Below are 16,087 nucleotides of genomic sequence, written 5' to 3' on the forward strand. Positions count from 1 at the left end.
GACATGTGATGGAGTCTGAGCCTGAGATAACTAGTGTTACTAGTAATGCTAGCTAGCATTAGCTAGGTTAAGTTAAAAAGCCAGTATCCATTATTTGGCCAACCGTGAGGAATGATTCAAGTAAACAGTATATAGTTAGCTTTTTTGAAAATATTAAAATGTGGTGACATGTTAAACATATTTCTACTGTTTTAGCTACATTAGCTAACCTAGCTAGATAAGGTAGACAGTCTGGCACTTTGTGCATCTGTGACAAAATAATTAATTCCTGGTGTAACATTATGGTAGTAAAGATTTACAATCAGCATTTTAAGTCAATATAATTTGTAATTGAACAAAGATATGGTAATGAGTGCAAGCCAGACTGAACTCTAACAGCTGTTTTAAAAATGAAATTTTAAGAGCTAAGGTTACAAACTATTTCTTAGTTAACACATTTTTAAGTATTTAGTATTATTATATGCAGATTACCCTGTAATTTCGAGACCATAAATTATTGATCTCATAGATTATTGATTTAGCTATTTGTTTATTATTATTTATGTATTTTTATTTTATCACACAAAATTCATGCCTTTTTTATGTGCAAAACATATGTTAAAATCAGTTATGTATAATAATTTAGGCTGAATGTACAGTGATTTACCAAATAATGAAACTTTTTACAATTTTTTTATTTTATTTTTGTATGATAAAAAATGATTAATCAGGCCTCTATCTTGTCTCTTGTATCTTTTCTTTGGCTTTTGTGGTCTTGACTACAACTCTCCTCAGATGCTGAAGGACCACGCCCTGAGCATGCTGACAGAAGCAGTGCAGGATGGTGGTCAGGCCATGCGTGACCCTGTAGGGGGCAGTGTCGAGTTCCACTTTGTTCCAATCCTGAAGCTAATCAGCACCCTGCTCATCATGGGGGTGTTCGAGGACGAGGACGTCAAACACATCCTGAAACTGATCGAGCCGTCCGTCTTCAACGACTCTGACCCCCCAGTTCATGAGGGAGAAGAGGGGGAGCAGCCAGAGCTCAGGAGGGAGGAGGGAGCCCAGGAGAGGAAAGAAGAGAAACACAGGGAGCAAGAAGATGAGCTGGTGGATGAAGGGGTCGCTGAAGAAGAAGAAGAGGAGGAGGAGCTGGAGGAGGAAGAGGAAGAAGAGGAAGAACAAACTGAGAGAGAGGAGGAGGGCCAAGATGCCCTGGCTGAGAAAACCGACAGAGAAAAAGAAACCGATGAAGAGGCGGGGCTTGAGGCGGAGCCTGCAGTAGGCAAGGAGGAGCCTAAGGAGCATGAGGATGTGGGAGAGGGGCTACTTCATATGAAACTGCCTGAGTCTGTTAAATTACAGGTGCTTTTTCATGTTTTTTATCTATCCTTTATACAAATTTTGGTTTTGTATAATCCAGTGTAACGTGAGAAAGTGATCTCTTCCTGTATCTCTCTCTCAGATGTGTACACTGCTGCAGTATTTCTGTGACTGTGAGCTTCGGCACCGTGTGGAGGCTATAGTGGCGTTTTCAGACCGGTTTGTTAATCAGGTTCAGACCAATCAGAGACAGCGCTATAACGAGCTTATGCAAGCCTTTACAATGTCCGCCGCAGAGACTGCTAGAAAGACCAGAGAGTTCCGTTCTCCACCACAGGAACAGGTACAGTTCATACTCACACTCCTCACCTCACCTAAGAACACCACCTCAGAGACCACCACATACATCCTTAGAGACCACCACATACACCTCAGAGAACTCTGCATACGTCAGAGACCACCACATACACCTCAGAGACATCTGCATACCTCAGAGACCACCACATACACCTCAAAGAACTCTGCATACCTCAGAGACCACCACATACACCTCAGAGACATCTGCATATCTCAGAGACCACCACATACACAGAGACCACCACACACATCTCAGAGAACTCTGCATACGTCAGAGACCACCACATACACCTCAGAGACATCTGCATACCTCAGAGACCACCACATACACCTCAGAGACATCTGCATATCTCAGAGACCACCACATACACCTCAGAGACATCTGCATACCTCAGAGACCACCACATACACCTCAGAGACAGCTGCATACCTCAGAGACCACCACATATACCTCAGAGACCACTATAAACCTTAGAGGCCACCAGGTACACCTTAAAAACCTCTGCATACCTTTGCAATATCATTATATATTATTATAATATAATATAATTTTCAAATCAAATACAGCGTGTTGGTTTACATAACCCAAACCATGAATATTGTGTCACTGACCAAATATTTATGGACCTAACTGTACCTCAGAGACCATACTCGTACACTTTAAAGACCACTGCGTACCTAATATTTTTTTATTATATGTATTTAATGAGGGATAATTATATACACTGCATAGACTGCCACATACTTCAGAGACCGCCACATACACCACAGAAGCAATTGCATACCCAAGAGATAATTACATACACCTCAGAGAGCATCACACCTCTCAGACCACCACCACCACACCTCAGAGACCACCATACATAGTACCACTACCCACCTTATCCTATACCATTTGTGTGCTTCTAGGTTAACATGCTGATGAACTTTAAGAACTGTCCAGAGGAGGAGGACTGTCCGGTTCCTGAGGAAGTTCGTAGTGGTCTCCAATTGTTCCACAATGACCTGCTGGCTCACTGCGGTCAGTCTGACTCCAGCTCCCCTGTACAAATTACACCCAGTATGAAGCTAATATTGCTAAAGTGTATCTGTCTGTATAGGAGTGCATATCGAGGAAGAGGAGGAGGAAGAGCAGGTGGACACATCTCTGCGTGGGCGGCTCGTTCGGCTGCTGGAGAAGGTGAAGAATCTTCGCAGGAGAAAGCAGGAAGCAGAACCGGAACCAGAGGATGAGAAGAAGCCCAGTGAGACATTTTACTGTGATTCAGTTCTGTCCTGTTACTTGTCCAACAGCCCATAATCACCAATAATCAAGAAACCAATAAAAAGTACACAATGTACATATTTCCTACTTGTTCTTAGCATCTTTTTTATTGCGTATTTGGGATGTGCCTAGCCCTAACTTAACATCAGTGGGTAGTCTTGCTCACCATGACTAACTATTACTGACTCAGAAGGTTAAGTTAAGTTATTGTTTCTTAATACAGGAAAACAAATGTTTCCCTTCTGTCAGCCTGGGAAAATCAATCCAGAATAGAGTTTCTTCATTGCAGGTTTCAGCCAGCATCAAGTCACACTTTGGCAGTAAAGAAAATTGTAACTTGCTCTTAAAACCTACAACACAGTGGTCTGGCAGTCAACCATTGTATAAAACACTTGAATTCCAAGAACAGGTAGCCCTGGTGGGCAAGACTACATACTGATGGTGGGAGAGTTGGGAGGACATGCCTATTACGCAACTATTTGATGCCAGGAGCTAATATGAATAATGTACATTTTGCCTGATGTACTAAGAAATGTTTAGTAAACACTACTTTATTTTCTATATCTCGCCTGGTCAGTTTAGGTAAAATGGGGTGAGCTCTACCTAAATGGAGTGAGTTTAAATTGTTGTTTCAAATTGCAAAAAAAGGGTAAAGGTAAATTAAACACTCAGAAATAATACACCATCAAAGAGTACACCTAAACTCTTGTTGTAGTATAACCTTAAGAATAAACAAAAAAAAAATCTAACATTTTCCACATTTTCGAGCTCAAGGAATGTGCTGTATAAATGTATAATTTGAGTTTTTTTTATGAATTTGTGGTTTATCTGCAAGGCACACTGCAAGAGCTGATCTCCCACACCATGATCCACTGGGCACAAGAGTCGTTCATCCAGAACCCTGAGCTGGTGCGAATTATGTTCAGTCTGCTGCACCGGCAGTACGACGCTCTGGGCGAACTGATCCGTGCCGTGCCCAAAGCTTACACCATCAATGCAGTGTCTGTTCAGGACACCATGGAGCTGCTGGAGTGCCTGAGCCAAATCCGCTCGCTGCTCATCGTGCAGATGGGTCCTGAGGAGGAGAGACTTATGATCCAGAGCATCGGGTCAGTCAGAGGTCAAAGCGAGTCCAAAACAAATATAAACAGTAAAAATAAATAGGTGGAATAATAAGTAAAATAATAAATAAATAATAAGTAAAATTATTTGTTTGTTTTTCTGTAAAGCTATCTCTTATAATATCAATCAACCTTTATTTTAAACTCGGAAGTACATTGAGGGTCACCCTGTTTTACTCAATCTTAATTATTTATTTTACTTCATGTTTTAGTTCTCTTATTTTTTTATTTTTTTATTTATTTTTATATATAAATATATATATAAAAATAAATAAAAAAATAAGAGAACTAAAACATGAAGTAAAATAAATAATTAAGATTGAGTAAAACAGGTACAGGCTGTCTGAAGGTGGTTAGATATTAAAAGTTTAAAATGATTGAGTGACACCAGTGAGCTGAGTTTTAGTGTTTCCTGTAGTGAATTCCAGCTCGCCGGTGCACTGTAGCTAAAAGCAGATTTTCCCAGTTCAGTAAAAACTCTCGGTACCTGGCAACTGATCCAACCACTGGAGCGAGTCTGATAATTACTGTTATTAAAATTGATCAATGAAGTGATGTATTCTGGCATATGACCGGAGAGTGTTTTATAAATTAAAATTAACCAGTGCATTTCCCTTCGTGCAGCTAATGGAGGCCAACCAGCTTTTCTGTACAGATCACAGTGATGAGTTCTATAAGGGTCACCAGTGATGAACCTTAGAGCAGAGTGATATACTGGATCCAATAATTTGAGGGAACTGGCTGAGGCATATTCATAAATGACATCACCATAGTCTAGAACAGATAAAAGGGTTGCCTCAACAATTGTTTTCCTAGCGTGCATGGGGAAACAAGCTTTATTTCTATATAAACAACCCAGCTTCTGTCTACATTTACTGACTAGTTTATTAATGTGAGGTTTAAAAGTGAGTTTCTCATCCAGCCATATGCCAAGATATTTATATTCTGTAACTCTTTCAATGGTGGATCCTGCCAGGGTAGTAAAATTTACACAATTAACATCACTATTAAGAGATCTGGAAAACAGCATTAACTTTTTCTTACCATTTAAAAATAGTTTGTGATTATTTAGCGCAATCTGTAGAGCATTAAAAGAGTTCTGTAGTTTTATTACTGCAGCATGTATAGAATCAGCTGAGCAATATAAGATTGTGTCATCTGCATAAAGGTGTATTTTGTAGTCGAAGGAAGAAACAGAGGCAGCAATATCATTAATGTATATATTAAATAAAACTGGACCCAGAATGGAACCTTGGGGGACACCCTTAGAAATAGCTAGGAAATCTGATTTATAATTATTGAATGCTGTGCATTGTTGTCTGTCTGTGAGGTAGTTTTGGGACCATTCAAGAGCTTTTGCATCAAAGCCAATCTTTTTTAAATTTCTTAAAAGAAGAGTGTGATCAACTGTATCAAAAGCTTTCTGAATACAGATCATTTAAAACCAGTGTTACTGCCGAGATAGTGCTGTGTCCTTCTCTAAAACCAGACTGATAATTGGATAAAATAGAATTTTCATTAAGAAATGATTTCAGTTGGCTGTTCACTAGAGATTCCAAATTTTTTGCTAGACATGATAATTTTGAAATTGGCCTATAATTGTTCAATATTTTTGTAAAAAATATGATGTTTATAACAAATATTGTTGCAGCAATTTACTTGCTGTTATGACCTTTTACAAAAAAAAAAAAAACATTTTTCTTCTTCAGAAACATCATGAGCAATAAGGTCTTCTACCAGCATCCAAACCTGATGAGGGCACTGGGTATGCATGAGACTGTCATGGAGGTCATGGTCAATGTCCTGGGTGGTGGAGACTCCAAGGTACTGGTCAGCTGGTCAGAGTTAATCAACTGAGAGTCAGGATGGCATGACGTTTGCTGTAGGTGGTGTAATGAAGCGCACATTGCTGATAATTTGATTTTAAATTATTTGTCTTCAGGAGATCCGGTTTCCACGCATGGTGACCAACTGCTGCCGATTTCTGTGCTATTTCTGCCGAATCAGCCGCCAGAACCAGCGCTCCATGTTTGATCACCTGAGTTACCTCCTGCAAAACAGTGGCATCGGGCTGGGTCAGACACTTCATTTACCCTTCCTGTAATTCCTAATAAAGTAGTTTAGAAATGTACAGCACCTAAAGCTGATTATTGCTGTTGCAGGAATGCGAGGCTCCACTCCTCTGGATGTTGCTGCAGCGTCCTGCATTGATAACAATGAGCTCGCTCTGGCTCTTCAGGAGCAGGACCTGGAGAAGGTGAAAAACATTTTGCTTATATATTTTGTGGGGCACAAGGTCATTTTTAAGTATGCAATATAGAAAAGAATTAGTTTAATTTGCAGCATATCACAAACAGTCTTATCAAGAGGGAGCATCCACTTCAGAAATGATTTAAACATAAATAAATTTAAGTAGATTAAAAGCCAATAATAATAATAATAAAAAAAATGTCCAAATCTTTTACTTTAGCTCTGGGTCTCATATCTGAATTGTGATGATTCGCTGTTTAGGTGGTGAAGTACCTGGCAGGCTGTGGGCTGCAGAGCTGTCCGATGCTGCTGTCTAAAGGATACCCTGATATTGGCTGGAATCCCTGTGGTGGAGAGAAATACCTCGATTTCCTGAGATTTGCTGTCTTTGTTAATGGTGTGTAAAAGTCTTTATGTATGGATGGATGAATGGGAGTGGAAAAGATGAAAGGATGACTAATGGAGTGATTGGTAGGTAAAGAAAGGCTAGATGGATGGATAAGTATAGAAGGGAAATTGATGGACTGATAGACTAATGGATATACAGGTTGGTGGATGTACAGGGGCGTAAAAACTATTTGCCTCTTTAAAGATTTCTTTTGTTTTTCATATATTTTTCAGATTATCAAACAAACTTTAATATCGGACAAATATAACCTGAGTAAACATAAAACGCTCTTTTTAAATGGTGATTTCCTTTATTAAGAGATAAAAAATATTCAAACCAATCTAGCACTTGGTGAAAATGTGTTTTCCCCCCATAAATTAACTGTGACTTAATTATATTTATGGAAAGCTGAGTTCAATTTCACTAATCACAAGCCGACCTGATTACTGCCAGACCTGTAGAATCAAGAAATCACTTAAATGGAAGCTGTCTGACAACAAGAAGCAGATAAAAAGATCTCAAAAGGCAACACATTCTGCTGCAATCTGACGGAATTCAAAAACAGATTAGAAAACAAAGTCACTGAGTCTGGAAAAGGTTACAAAATAATTATAAGGCTTTGGAACTCCACAAATAAAAAAAAAATGGGACACTGGTGAACTTTCCCAGGAGTGGCCAGCCGAAATTATTTCAAAAGGGCATGGACAACTCATCCAGGAGGTCACAAAATAATAAAAAAACAACAGTGAAAGAACTGTAGGTCTCACTTGCCTCAGCTAAGGTCAGTGTTAATGATTCAATAATAAGATAATAAGACTGATCAAATATGGTCTTCATGGGCGAGTTTCAAAGCAAAAAACACTTCTGACTTTGTGCATCTCACATTTGCCAAACAATATCTTGATGATCCCCAGGAAGTGTTTGCCCCCTTTATGATCCATGATCATGTTTGTCACTCTAAAATGTTTCAGATCATCACACAAATTTAAATATTACTCAGACAACACAGCTAAACACAAAATACAGTTTTTATAGTTTTCATTATTAAGGGAGAAAAAAATCAAACCTACATGGCCCTGTGTAAAAAAAAGTCTTTGCCCACCCAGCATAAAGAACGTCTCATCTCAAATCCCAGTCTCATTTTAAATTTGCCAGATAATGCTTGATGACCCCCAAGACTTTTAGAAAAATACTTTGTGGACTGACGAGACAAAAGTTGAACTTTTTGGAAAGTGTGTGTCCCATTACATCTGGCATAAAATTCTAAACTCTTACAATTGCCTACAAGGTGATGACAGAACAGGCTCCTTCCTACCTGCACTCACTCCTGAAGGCTTTTGCTACCTCCCGGCCGCTGCGCTCCTCCAGTGAACGTCGCCTCGCTTTGCCAAACAAACATTCACACAAAGCAATCCAGACTGTTCTCATACAGAGTTCCCCAATGGTGGAAGAAACTACCTTCCACTCCCAGATCAGGAGAATCTCTCGCTATCTTTAATAAACTCCTGAAGATAGAGCTCTTCAAAGAGCACTTACTCTCCTAACACCTCTAACTAACTACCTTCCACTACCAGATCAGGAGAATCTTTCACTATCTTTAATAAACTCCTGAAGACAGAGCTCTTCAAAGAGCACTTACTCTCCTAACACCTCTAAACACACTAACTACTTCTAACCCCATTTCCTTCTTCCCCTCCTTCACTTCTCTCTCCCTTTATTTCCCTTCAACCTCCTTTAAGCCCTATCTAAAAATGGTTTATCTTAATTCCTATTACTTTTGTACTTCACTATTGTAAGTCGCTTTGGACAAAAGCGTCTGCCAAATGTAATGTAATGTAATAAAAGTAACAGCGCATTTCAGAAAAGCAACATCACACCTACTGTAAAACATGGTGGTGGTAGATAATTCTGCTGACCAAAAAGTCCTAAAGAAGAATATCCGGCCATCTGTTTGTGACCTCAAGCTGAAATAAACTTCTGCAGCAGGACAATGATCCAAAACACACCAGGAAGTCTTTGAAGTGGACTTTCAAGTCCTGACCTGAATCCTATTGAGATGCTGTGGCATGACATTAAAAAAAGCCCGTTCATGATAGAAAACCCTCCAGTGTGGTGGAATTACAACAATTCTGTAAAGATCTGTAAAGAATTTATTGCAGTTCTTGCTGTTATATATATATATATATATATATATATATATATATATATATATATATATATATATATATATGTAGTGGCTCATTGTGGTGTGGGTGTGTTTTCTGCAGGTGAAAGCGTGGAGGAGAATGCAAATGTTGTAGTGCGTCTCCTGATCAGACGGCCCGAATGTTTTGGTCCTGCACTCAGAGGAGAGGGAGGAAATGGCCTGCTGGCAGCTATCGAAGAGGCCATCAAAATCTCAGAGGACCCTGCTAGAGACGGGCCAAGCGTCAAGAAAGACAGGCGCTTCCCAATGTACAAGCACCACCACACACACACACTTAAGCAGCTTTTAACCCATTGGTTTCTTGCTCAGCTATATGCTACTGAAGAAAATATTGTAAATGATTTGATAGCTATTGGTTTAGCATCTTGTGGAGTCCCATAAAGCTCTATTTTCAGGTCCATGAAACTATATATTGAAATGGCAGTGATGTGGTTATGAGAATGTAAGTGCAGGTTTACGAACAGTGTTTATGGGATTAATATTTTTTAACTGCACACACTGGATAGAGAACATTTTAATTGTGGAGAAAATGGGAAAAAATTGACAGAGAGAAAAAAAAAGAAGAAGTAATTGAGCTCCATCCAACACCTTTGGGATGAGATGGAGTGATAGAATCTAATCATCTAACATTATCATTTATCACACCAGTGTTCCAACATCTAATGTAAAGCCTTCTCAGAAGAGCATTGATTGAGGTGTTGTTCACACACTTTTGGTCATTTAGTGTTTAGAACAAACACAGAGTCTGCTGTGTGTAAGAAAGTTCCGTGTTTTTCTGATGATGTGTTGTAGGTTTGGAGGAGAGGAGCAGCATGAGGAGAACCGAGTCCACCTAGGAAATGCCATCATGTCCTTCTACGCTGCACTCATTGACCTGTTGGGTCGCTGTGCTCCAGAAATGCATGTAAGAACATAATCTGTAGATCATATCTTACTGCTCCCTGGGCACTGCAGTGATGGCTGCGCACTGCTCCGGGCACATGTTCTCACTGGAAATTATGAGTGTGTTCACTGCACAGATAGGTTAAAGGTTATATTTTGCAAGAAATAAAATACAAGAAAATGTTTTTTCCAGGAATGTGATGTAGGGCTGGGGCGACGCGTCGACATAATCGATGTCATCGGTTACGAAAATACATCGATTTGCATAACGTGCGTCGGCGCGTCGTAAACATGGCGGCGCCTGTGGAGAGCATTAGAGGTTAGATCGGGCCCAAAAATTCCAAACCGACCCAGCCCGAGCCCGTGCACGTTCTGCTCTAGCCCGACCCGACCTGAACCATAAACTGGCTGTTTTCGGGCTGTTTGAATGAGCGAAATATGATCAGAATTATGTTAATTAACACGGTAACATAGAAGCATAGAACTATTATTTAATTAAAATGATTTTTAAGAACAGCTAAACACAGTTCTGCAAGTCAAACGCGGAGGAGTTCACGTGCAAGAGAGAGAGAGAGACACACACACACAAACAGAGAGAGAGAGATCTGCTTGTTCTGGTGAGAGCTACTCACAGGTGAAGGTTCTCTTTGATCTCCTCGTGCTCATATTCTAGTCCCACACATAATTCTGCAGCTCCCTCAGTGTTTTCTGTCGTATTTTGCGGCTAGCGCGAGCGCTTACAACTGACACCGCGGACCGCGGGGTGCCGCCGCGCTTGTGCCGAATCCGACTCCCTGCTGAATCCGACTCCCGCTTCGCGGACAGAATCGGCACAACACCCCCGCTGTAGAACTGCGGTAGTGAAAACAGCGCTTATAAATAAATTAGTTTAGTTTCACTTTCAGTTTTCATTATTTTCGTTTTTTTTTAAATAAAAATATAATTAAAAAACAGACGCCTACATCTCGGACTATTTTCTGGAGCCCGGGTCGGATTTACGGGCGGGCCTCGGGTCATGTCTGGTTCGGGCAGAGAATCTAAGCTCTAGAGAGCATGGACTCCGGAGAGCAATCTCCAGCTACAAAAAAAACGCCAGCGGGCATCTAAAGTTTGGGAGCATTTCACGCAAAAGGGCAACAATGTGGTCCTCTGACATATGTGCAAAAGGAGCACTTGAAGCGCAAACATCCAGGAGCACTATGTCAACAGGGTCACACAGTAAGTTACCGTTTACATCAGGGTCTCCGCGGGTGTCCTTAAAAAGACTTAAGGCTGTCTACCAAAGGTTTTAAACCTGCCACAGGCAGAAATTATACAGTTTTGGTTTATATTTGTGCATGGCATTTCGCAGTTTCCAGAAACAGTAGCATTATTCATAAGTTCAGGTGTTTAGCTAAGCTAGCTGCCTTAAGTTATTTTAGCTAGCGCCGTCGGCGCTGCGGTGTTACACCGTTTTCTGTCACCGTCGGAATTTTGTGACCAGTGCTCACGGTTATGAGCGTTCATTGGCAAAACGGAAGCTTTCTATACCTACACCTTACCCTCAGCCCTAAACTGAACCGTTTTGGCCAGTCGGGATAAACATTAGAAACGAACACGTTTCGAATCGGCCAGTGCACCGGTCTGCTGAGAACTACTTGCCCGTGGTCACAAAATCTAGCGGTCACAGAAAACAGTGCAACACACGGTTGTGGTGTATGGGAGCTTATCCATTTTTAGCGTTATAGATCTAAACGTGCTGTACATGTAAGTGATTATAAGTGTGGGGTTTGGTTTAGTAGGCTTGTGTTGTTGTTGTTGTTGTTATTATATATAAATATTAGGGGTGTCACGATCTCGATATTTTATCGAAATCGAATCGAAATGAGGTCACGATCTCGAGTATCGAAGTCAAAAAGAGGATCGACGATCCCTCCCGCGCGCGCTACGCAAATAGCGCAGCGCGCTACGCAAATGGCGCGGCACCAACACAGCGCATCCTATTCATTTAAATAGAGATAGCCACTGCATGAGCGCAGTCGGCGGGAGTGTGATCACTGTTTTTATCTGTCCAACGGGGGAGGGGGGGCGGGGGTTGGGCGCGCAGGTTTTGTATCTGTATCTGACGGAGGGGTGGGTGCGCGCAGGTGAGAGCGTGTGAACTCGCTGAAATGCGTGTGTCAGTGTGACTTGAGAACACTGACTATAGATCACAGTGAGGTGGATTAAAAATCTTAAACTTATAATTGACTACACCTGTTGCTTTCCATTGAATTAAAAAAACATCTTTCTCTCAGATAAAGTAAACACAAGCGTGTTTCTGACTAAAATAAAAGCTTTTCAGGAGAGATATAAGTTATGTGTAAATATTTATAAGACGATACCCACATCACTTATCTAACCAGCCTGTACTGATTTCTGCCCCCCAATAATGCTTTCAATAACCTCTTGTAACCCCTGGGAGCCAGGGGTTACACTCTAATAGCCTTTAATAGTCTTCAGTAGCCTTTAAAAGACTTACCTGGCGGCCGTGGTGTGTCCACTAAACTCCGTAGTTATAAACATCCTGAGGTTAGCAGCGCGCTAACTGACCTGTTTATAATGTAATCCGAGCAGTGCCTCCGTGTCGGCTGTTCTAACCTGCTGCTGTTAGCTGCTTGGGCTGAAAGATGAACTGTAGTGAGCTGTATTATCCGGTTAGTGGGGTTAAAACCTTTATTTGTTTACAGAAACAGTAAAAACGGACTGGCTGAGCCCTGTAGCCCGTGGCTGGGCTGTACTGAAGTAGTGACTGAGTGAAGAGAGCGGGGCTTGTGCTGCTGCTGCTAGTGGTTGGATGAAGAACTGCAGCTTCATGTAATGAGCAGTTTCACCAGCCATCCACACACAGCTCTGATAAACTGCTTGTTTTAATAGTGCACACTGTTGCTACCAAAAAAAGTCACTAGATGGCATTACCATATATATCTTAATAAATAATAATAATAATATTTATAATATTTATAATAATAATAATAATAATAATAAATATATTATTTAAATTTTATGAGGCATAAAATAATAACAAGAAAAAAAAACAAGAAAATCGAGAATCGAATCGAATCGTGACCCTCAAATCGAAAATGAAATCGAATCGAGGATTTAGAGAATCGTGACACCCCTAATAAATATAGTAATTTATCGTTTGCTTTAAAACGTAAAATAATAATTATTTAAATATGTTTCTCAATAAATAGATTAGTCGACTAATCGAAAAAAATAATCGTTAGAATAATCGTTTAAAAAATAATCGTTAGGGACAGCCCTAATGTGATGTTTTATTTTGTTTTGTCTATGCAGCTAATTCAAGCAGGTAAAGGTGAGGCTCTGAGGATCAGGGCAATTCTCAGGTCTCTGGTGCCGATTGAAGACCTGGTCGGTGTTATTAGTCTTCCAGTCCAGATCCCTGCATTTGGAAAAGGTGAGCAGCACATATGCAGGGAATTCTGGTTGTGTATATGTACACTGTTTTGTAGTGGATGGAACTTGATGCGTGGTTCCTGTGTGACTCTGCACTTATTTCTTTTGCTCTAGACAACAGCATCATTGAGCCGAAAATGTCTGCCAGTTTTGTTCCTGATCATAAAGCCCCAATGGTGCTGTTCCTGGACAGAGTGTATAGTATTGATAACCAAGACTTCCTTTTACACGTGCTGGAGGTCGGATTCCTGCCGGACATGCGGGCAGCAGCCTCTCTGGATACAGTGAGCTCCACTAATCTTTATAATATGTCCAATATGTGTTTTTAAATACATTTAGCTTAATCCTGGAGCACACGGCGGAATTGATATCATATTTAATTTTGTAATGTAGTATTTATAGTGTACGGCTCCATTTAGGTTAAAAATACTTATTATTTTTAAAAATGTAAAAACCTTTAAAAAGTTAGCTTTTTTGTTTTTTAATGTAACAAAATTCCATGCATTTTTTTAATGTAATTGTAAAGTTCACCATATTAAGGACAATTTTACGATACAATGCAATGCTTCACAACACTAGCCAACAGCCAGTACCAAACACTTTTGTGGCCCCAAGATATTACTAAGCCAAGGTTTTTTATAAGTCTGGGAACAATCTGTGAATTTAGGACCTCGTTTTATAGGTTTAAAATGCTTCGATAAATTGAATGATTCCAATAAATTCATAATTTAACCAGTTAAGGGTTTTATACCCCTGGTACTGCTGGTACTGGTATTATTTTTATCGAGGTTGATTGTTTTGTTATATGTGTTTTCAGGCTGCGTTCAGCACCACAGAAATGGCTCTGGCTCTAAATCGCTACCTCTGCTCTGCTGTTCTGCCTCTCATCACTAAATGTGCCCCCCTGTTTGCTGGAACGGACCACCGGGCCATCATGATCGACTCTATGCTGCACACCATCTACAGGCTGTCACGTGGCCGCTCACTCACCAAAGCTCAGAGAGACGTTATAGAGGAATGCCTGATGTCCCTCTGCAGGTCTGTGTGATGGTCAAACCCTCAGCTGCCAAACATATGTGCCATGAAGATGTTTAATTTGCCCCAGAAGTTAAGAACTGTTTCTTTAAACTGTTTCTGTAAAGCATCCTCCTTCACACGCATCTGTTTCAGGTATCTGCGCCCTTCCATGCTGCAGCACCTCCTGAGGAGGCTGGTATTCGATGTGCCAATTCTTAACGAGTATGCCAAAATGCCACTAAAGGTGCGTAACTGTCCTGGACGCCTATGGTTCTGAAACACTAATAAATAGAACAAGAATGGAGCTTGTGTTCCTGTTAACTTGTATAAATTATATATTTTGCAGTTCTTAAGTGGTTTTATGGTGTTGCAATGCAGGTAATATGGTATTTCAGGTGTTTCCTAGTGTGTTGCCTAGCAGTTGATATGGTATAACAAGTGGTTGCTAGGGGAGTTTATCAGTTGCTAGGTTATTTATGGTAGTTCTATTGTTTTGCTAAGCAGTTGATGTGGTATTCCACAGTTAGGGTTTGAAGATGAAAATGGATATAAATAGAACCACAAATGGGCAATAATAAATATGTGGATATCTGTAGATTTATCTGTGTCCTGGCACTTCTCAGTACACAGGCCTTTACCTGTATCTGTTTATGTATATGTGCAATACAGCTGCTGACCAATCACTACGAGCGTTGCTGGAAGTACTACTGCCTGCCCAATGGCTGGGCAAACTTTGGCGTGTCGTCAGAAGAGGAGCTTCATTTGACTCGGAAACTCTTCTGGGGAATTTTTGAATCTCTGGCCCACAAGGTGAGAAACTGACAGTAGACTTACAATATTTTTTCACTTCATCGGAAACTCTGATGAACTGCTGAGGCACTGCTGAGGTACGCCTGCAAGTGTCTGATACCCTCATTCTCTTACACATCTACCGTGTCACTGCTGTGCTGAGAACAGTACACCAGTCCAATAATATCTGAAAACACTGACGAAATGTAGGGGTAGAGGAGACTCATGAATTTGTTTTTTACAGATTCTCTCTAGTCTTAAACTGTCTTTAATAAAGTGCTGTTTTTTTGTTTGTTTTTTTACAGAAATATGATGCAGAACTGTTTAAAATCGCTATGCCATGCATCTGTGCCATAGCTGGAGCCATACCTCCAGATTACGTGGACGCCAGCTACTCCTCCAAAACTGAAAAGAAAGCTTCTGTTGATGCTGAGGGCAACTTTGATCCCAAACCTGTGGAGACCACTAAGTACTATACATTTATACATGTTATTCACAGCCTTTCTAATTATCTAGTACTACTTTAATGTAAAATGCTTGAATGCTTTACATATTGTGCATTCCTTTTCTTCCTTTACACAGCACCATCATTCCTGAGAAACTGGACGGATTTATTAACAGATATGCAGAATATACACATGACAAATGGGCTTTTGAACGGGTGAGTTTTGGCAGATAGTCTGCTGTCACTTTATAGTAAATACTCTTAAGCTTTAATGAATGTTTAAAAATGTATGAATACTGTAGAAATCCTTAGTTAGCAGTTTGAACACAAATTAAAGGGACAACTGTGAGCTTTTTCTTTGAAAACAGTGACCCATATTCTTTTATACTGTGTGTTCTCCATCAGTCAGTGTTGTACCCATCAGCTTCAGCAGAGATCTGTTAATAACATACTACAACAGTTTCCCTAATTACTCACTAATAATCAGCCTACTCGTCTGATCAGCCTACAATGTCCTGTGACGGATCTACATGTACATTTTATACAAGCAATATTGTCGATTATTTTCAGCATTGTGAATGGGAACTTATTAAGGAACTTGGTAAGAAATTCTGAGTAGTTTTTAACT

The 16,087-nt window shown here is 40.2% G+C and overlaps 1 protein-coding gene across 4 annotated transcripts in view; it reads left to right on the top strand.

The window, feature by feature from the left end:
* The window catches only part of ryr1a (ryanodine receptor 1a (skeletal)), a 107,675-nt gene that overhangs the window by 37,893 nt on the left and 53,695 nt on the right, over nt 1–16,087 (top strand). For all 4 annotated transcript variants that reach the window (XM_049468560.1, XM_049468562.1, XM_049468561.1 and 1 more), the window contains exons 37-54: nt 775–1,344; nt 1,445–1,645; nt 2,569–2,680; nt 2,760–2,903; nt 3,759–4,032; nt 5,754–5,868; nt 5,987–6,119; nt 6,207–6,301; nt 6,556–6,691; nt 8,950–9,136; nt 9,681–9,792; nt 13,089–13,209; nt 13,323–13,492; nt 14,026–14,246; nt 14,379–14,469; nt 14,895–15,035; nt 15,320–15,483; nt 15,597–15,675. In XM_049468560.1, coding sequence (XP_049324517.1) covers nt 775–1,344; nt 1,445–1,645; nt 2,569–2,680; nt 2,760–2,903; nt 3,759–4,032; nt 5,754–5,868; nt 5,987–6,119; nt 6,207–6,301; nt 6,556–6,691; nt 8,950–9,136; nt 9,681–9,792; nt 13,089–13,209; nt 13,323–13,492; nt 14,026–14,246; nt 14,379–14,469; nt 14,895–15,035; nt 15,320–15,483; nt 15,597–15,675 — 3,066 coding nt within the window. The remainder of the gene's footprint in view (nt 1–774; nt 1,345–1,444; nt 1,646–2,568; nt 2,681–2,759; nt 2,904–3,758; nt 4,033–5,753; nt 5,869–5,986; nt 6,120–6,206; nt 6,302–6,555; nt 6,692–8,949; nt 9,137–9,680; nt 9,793–13,088; nt 13,210–13,322; nt 13,493–14,025; nt 14,247–14,378; nt 14,470–14,894; nt 15,036–15,319; nt 15,484–15,596; nt 15,676–16,087) is intronic.

Source organism: Astyanax mexicanus, chromosome 20, assembly GCF_023375975.1.
Source record: "Astyanax mexicanus isolate ESR-SI-001 chromosome 20, AstMex3_surface, whole genome shotgun sequence".
Classification (NCBI taxonomy): domain Eukaryota; kingdom Metazoa; phylum Chordata; class Actinopteri; order Characiformes; family Acestrorhamphidae; genus Astyanax; species Astyanax mexicanus.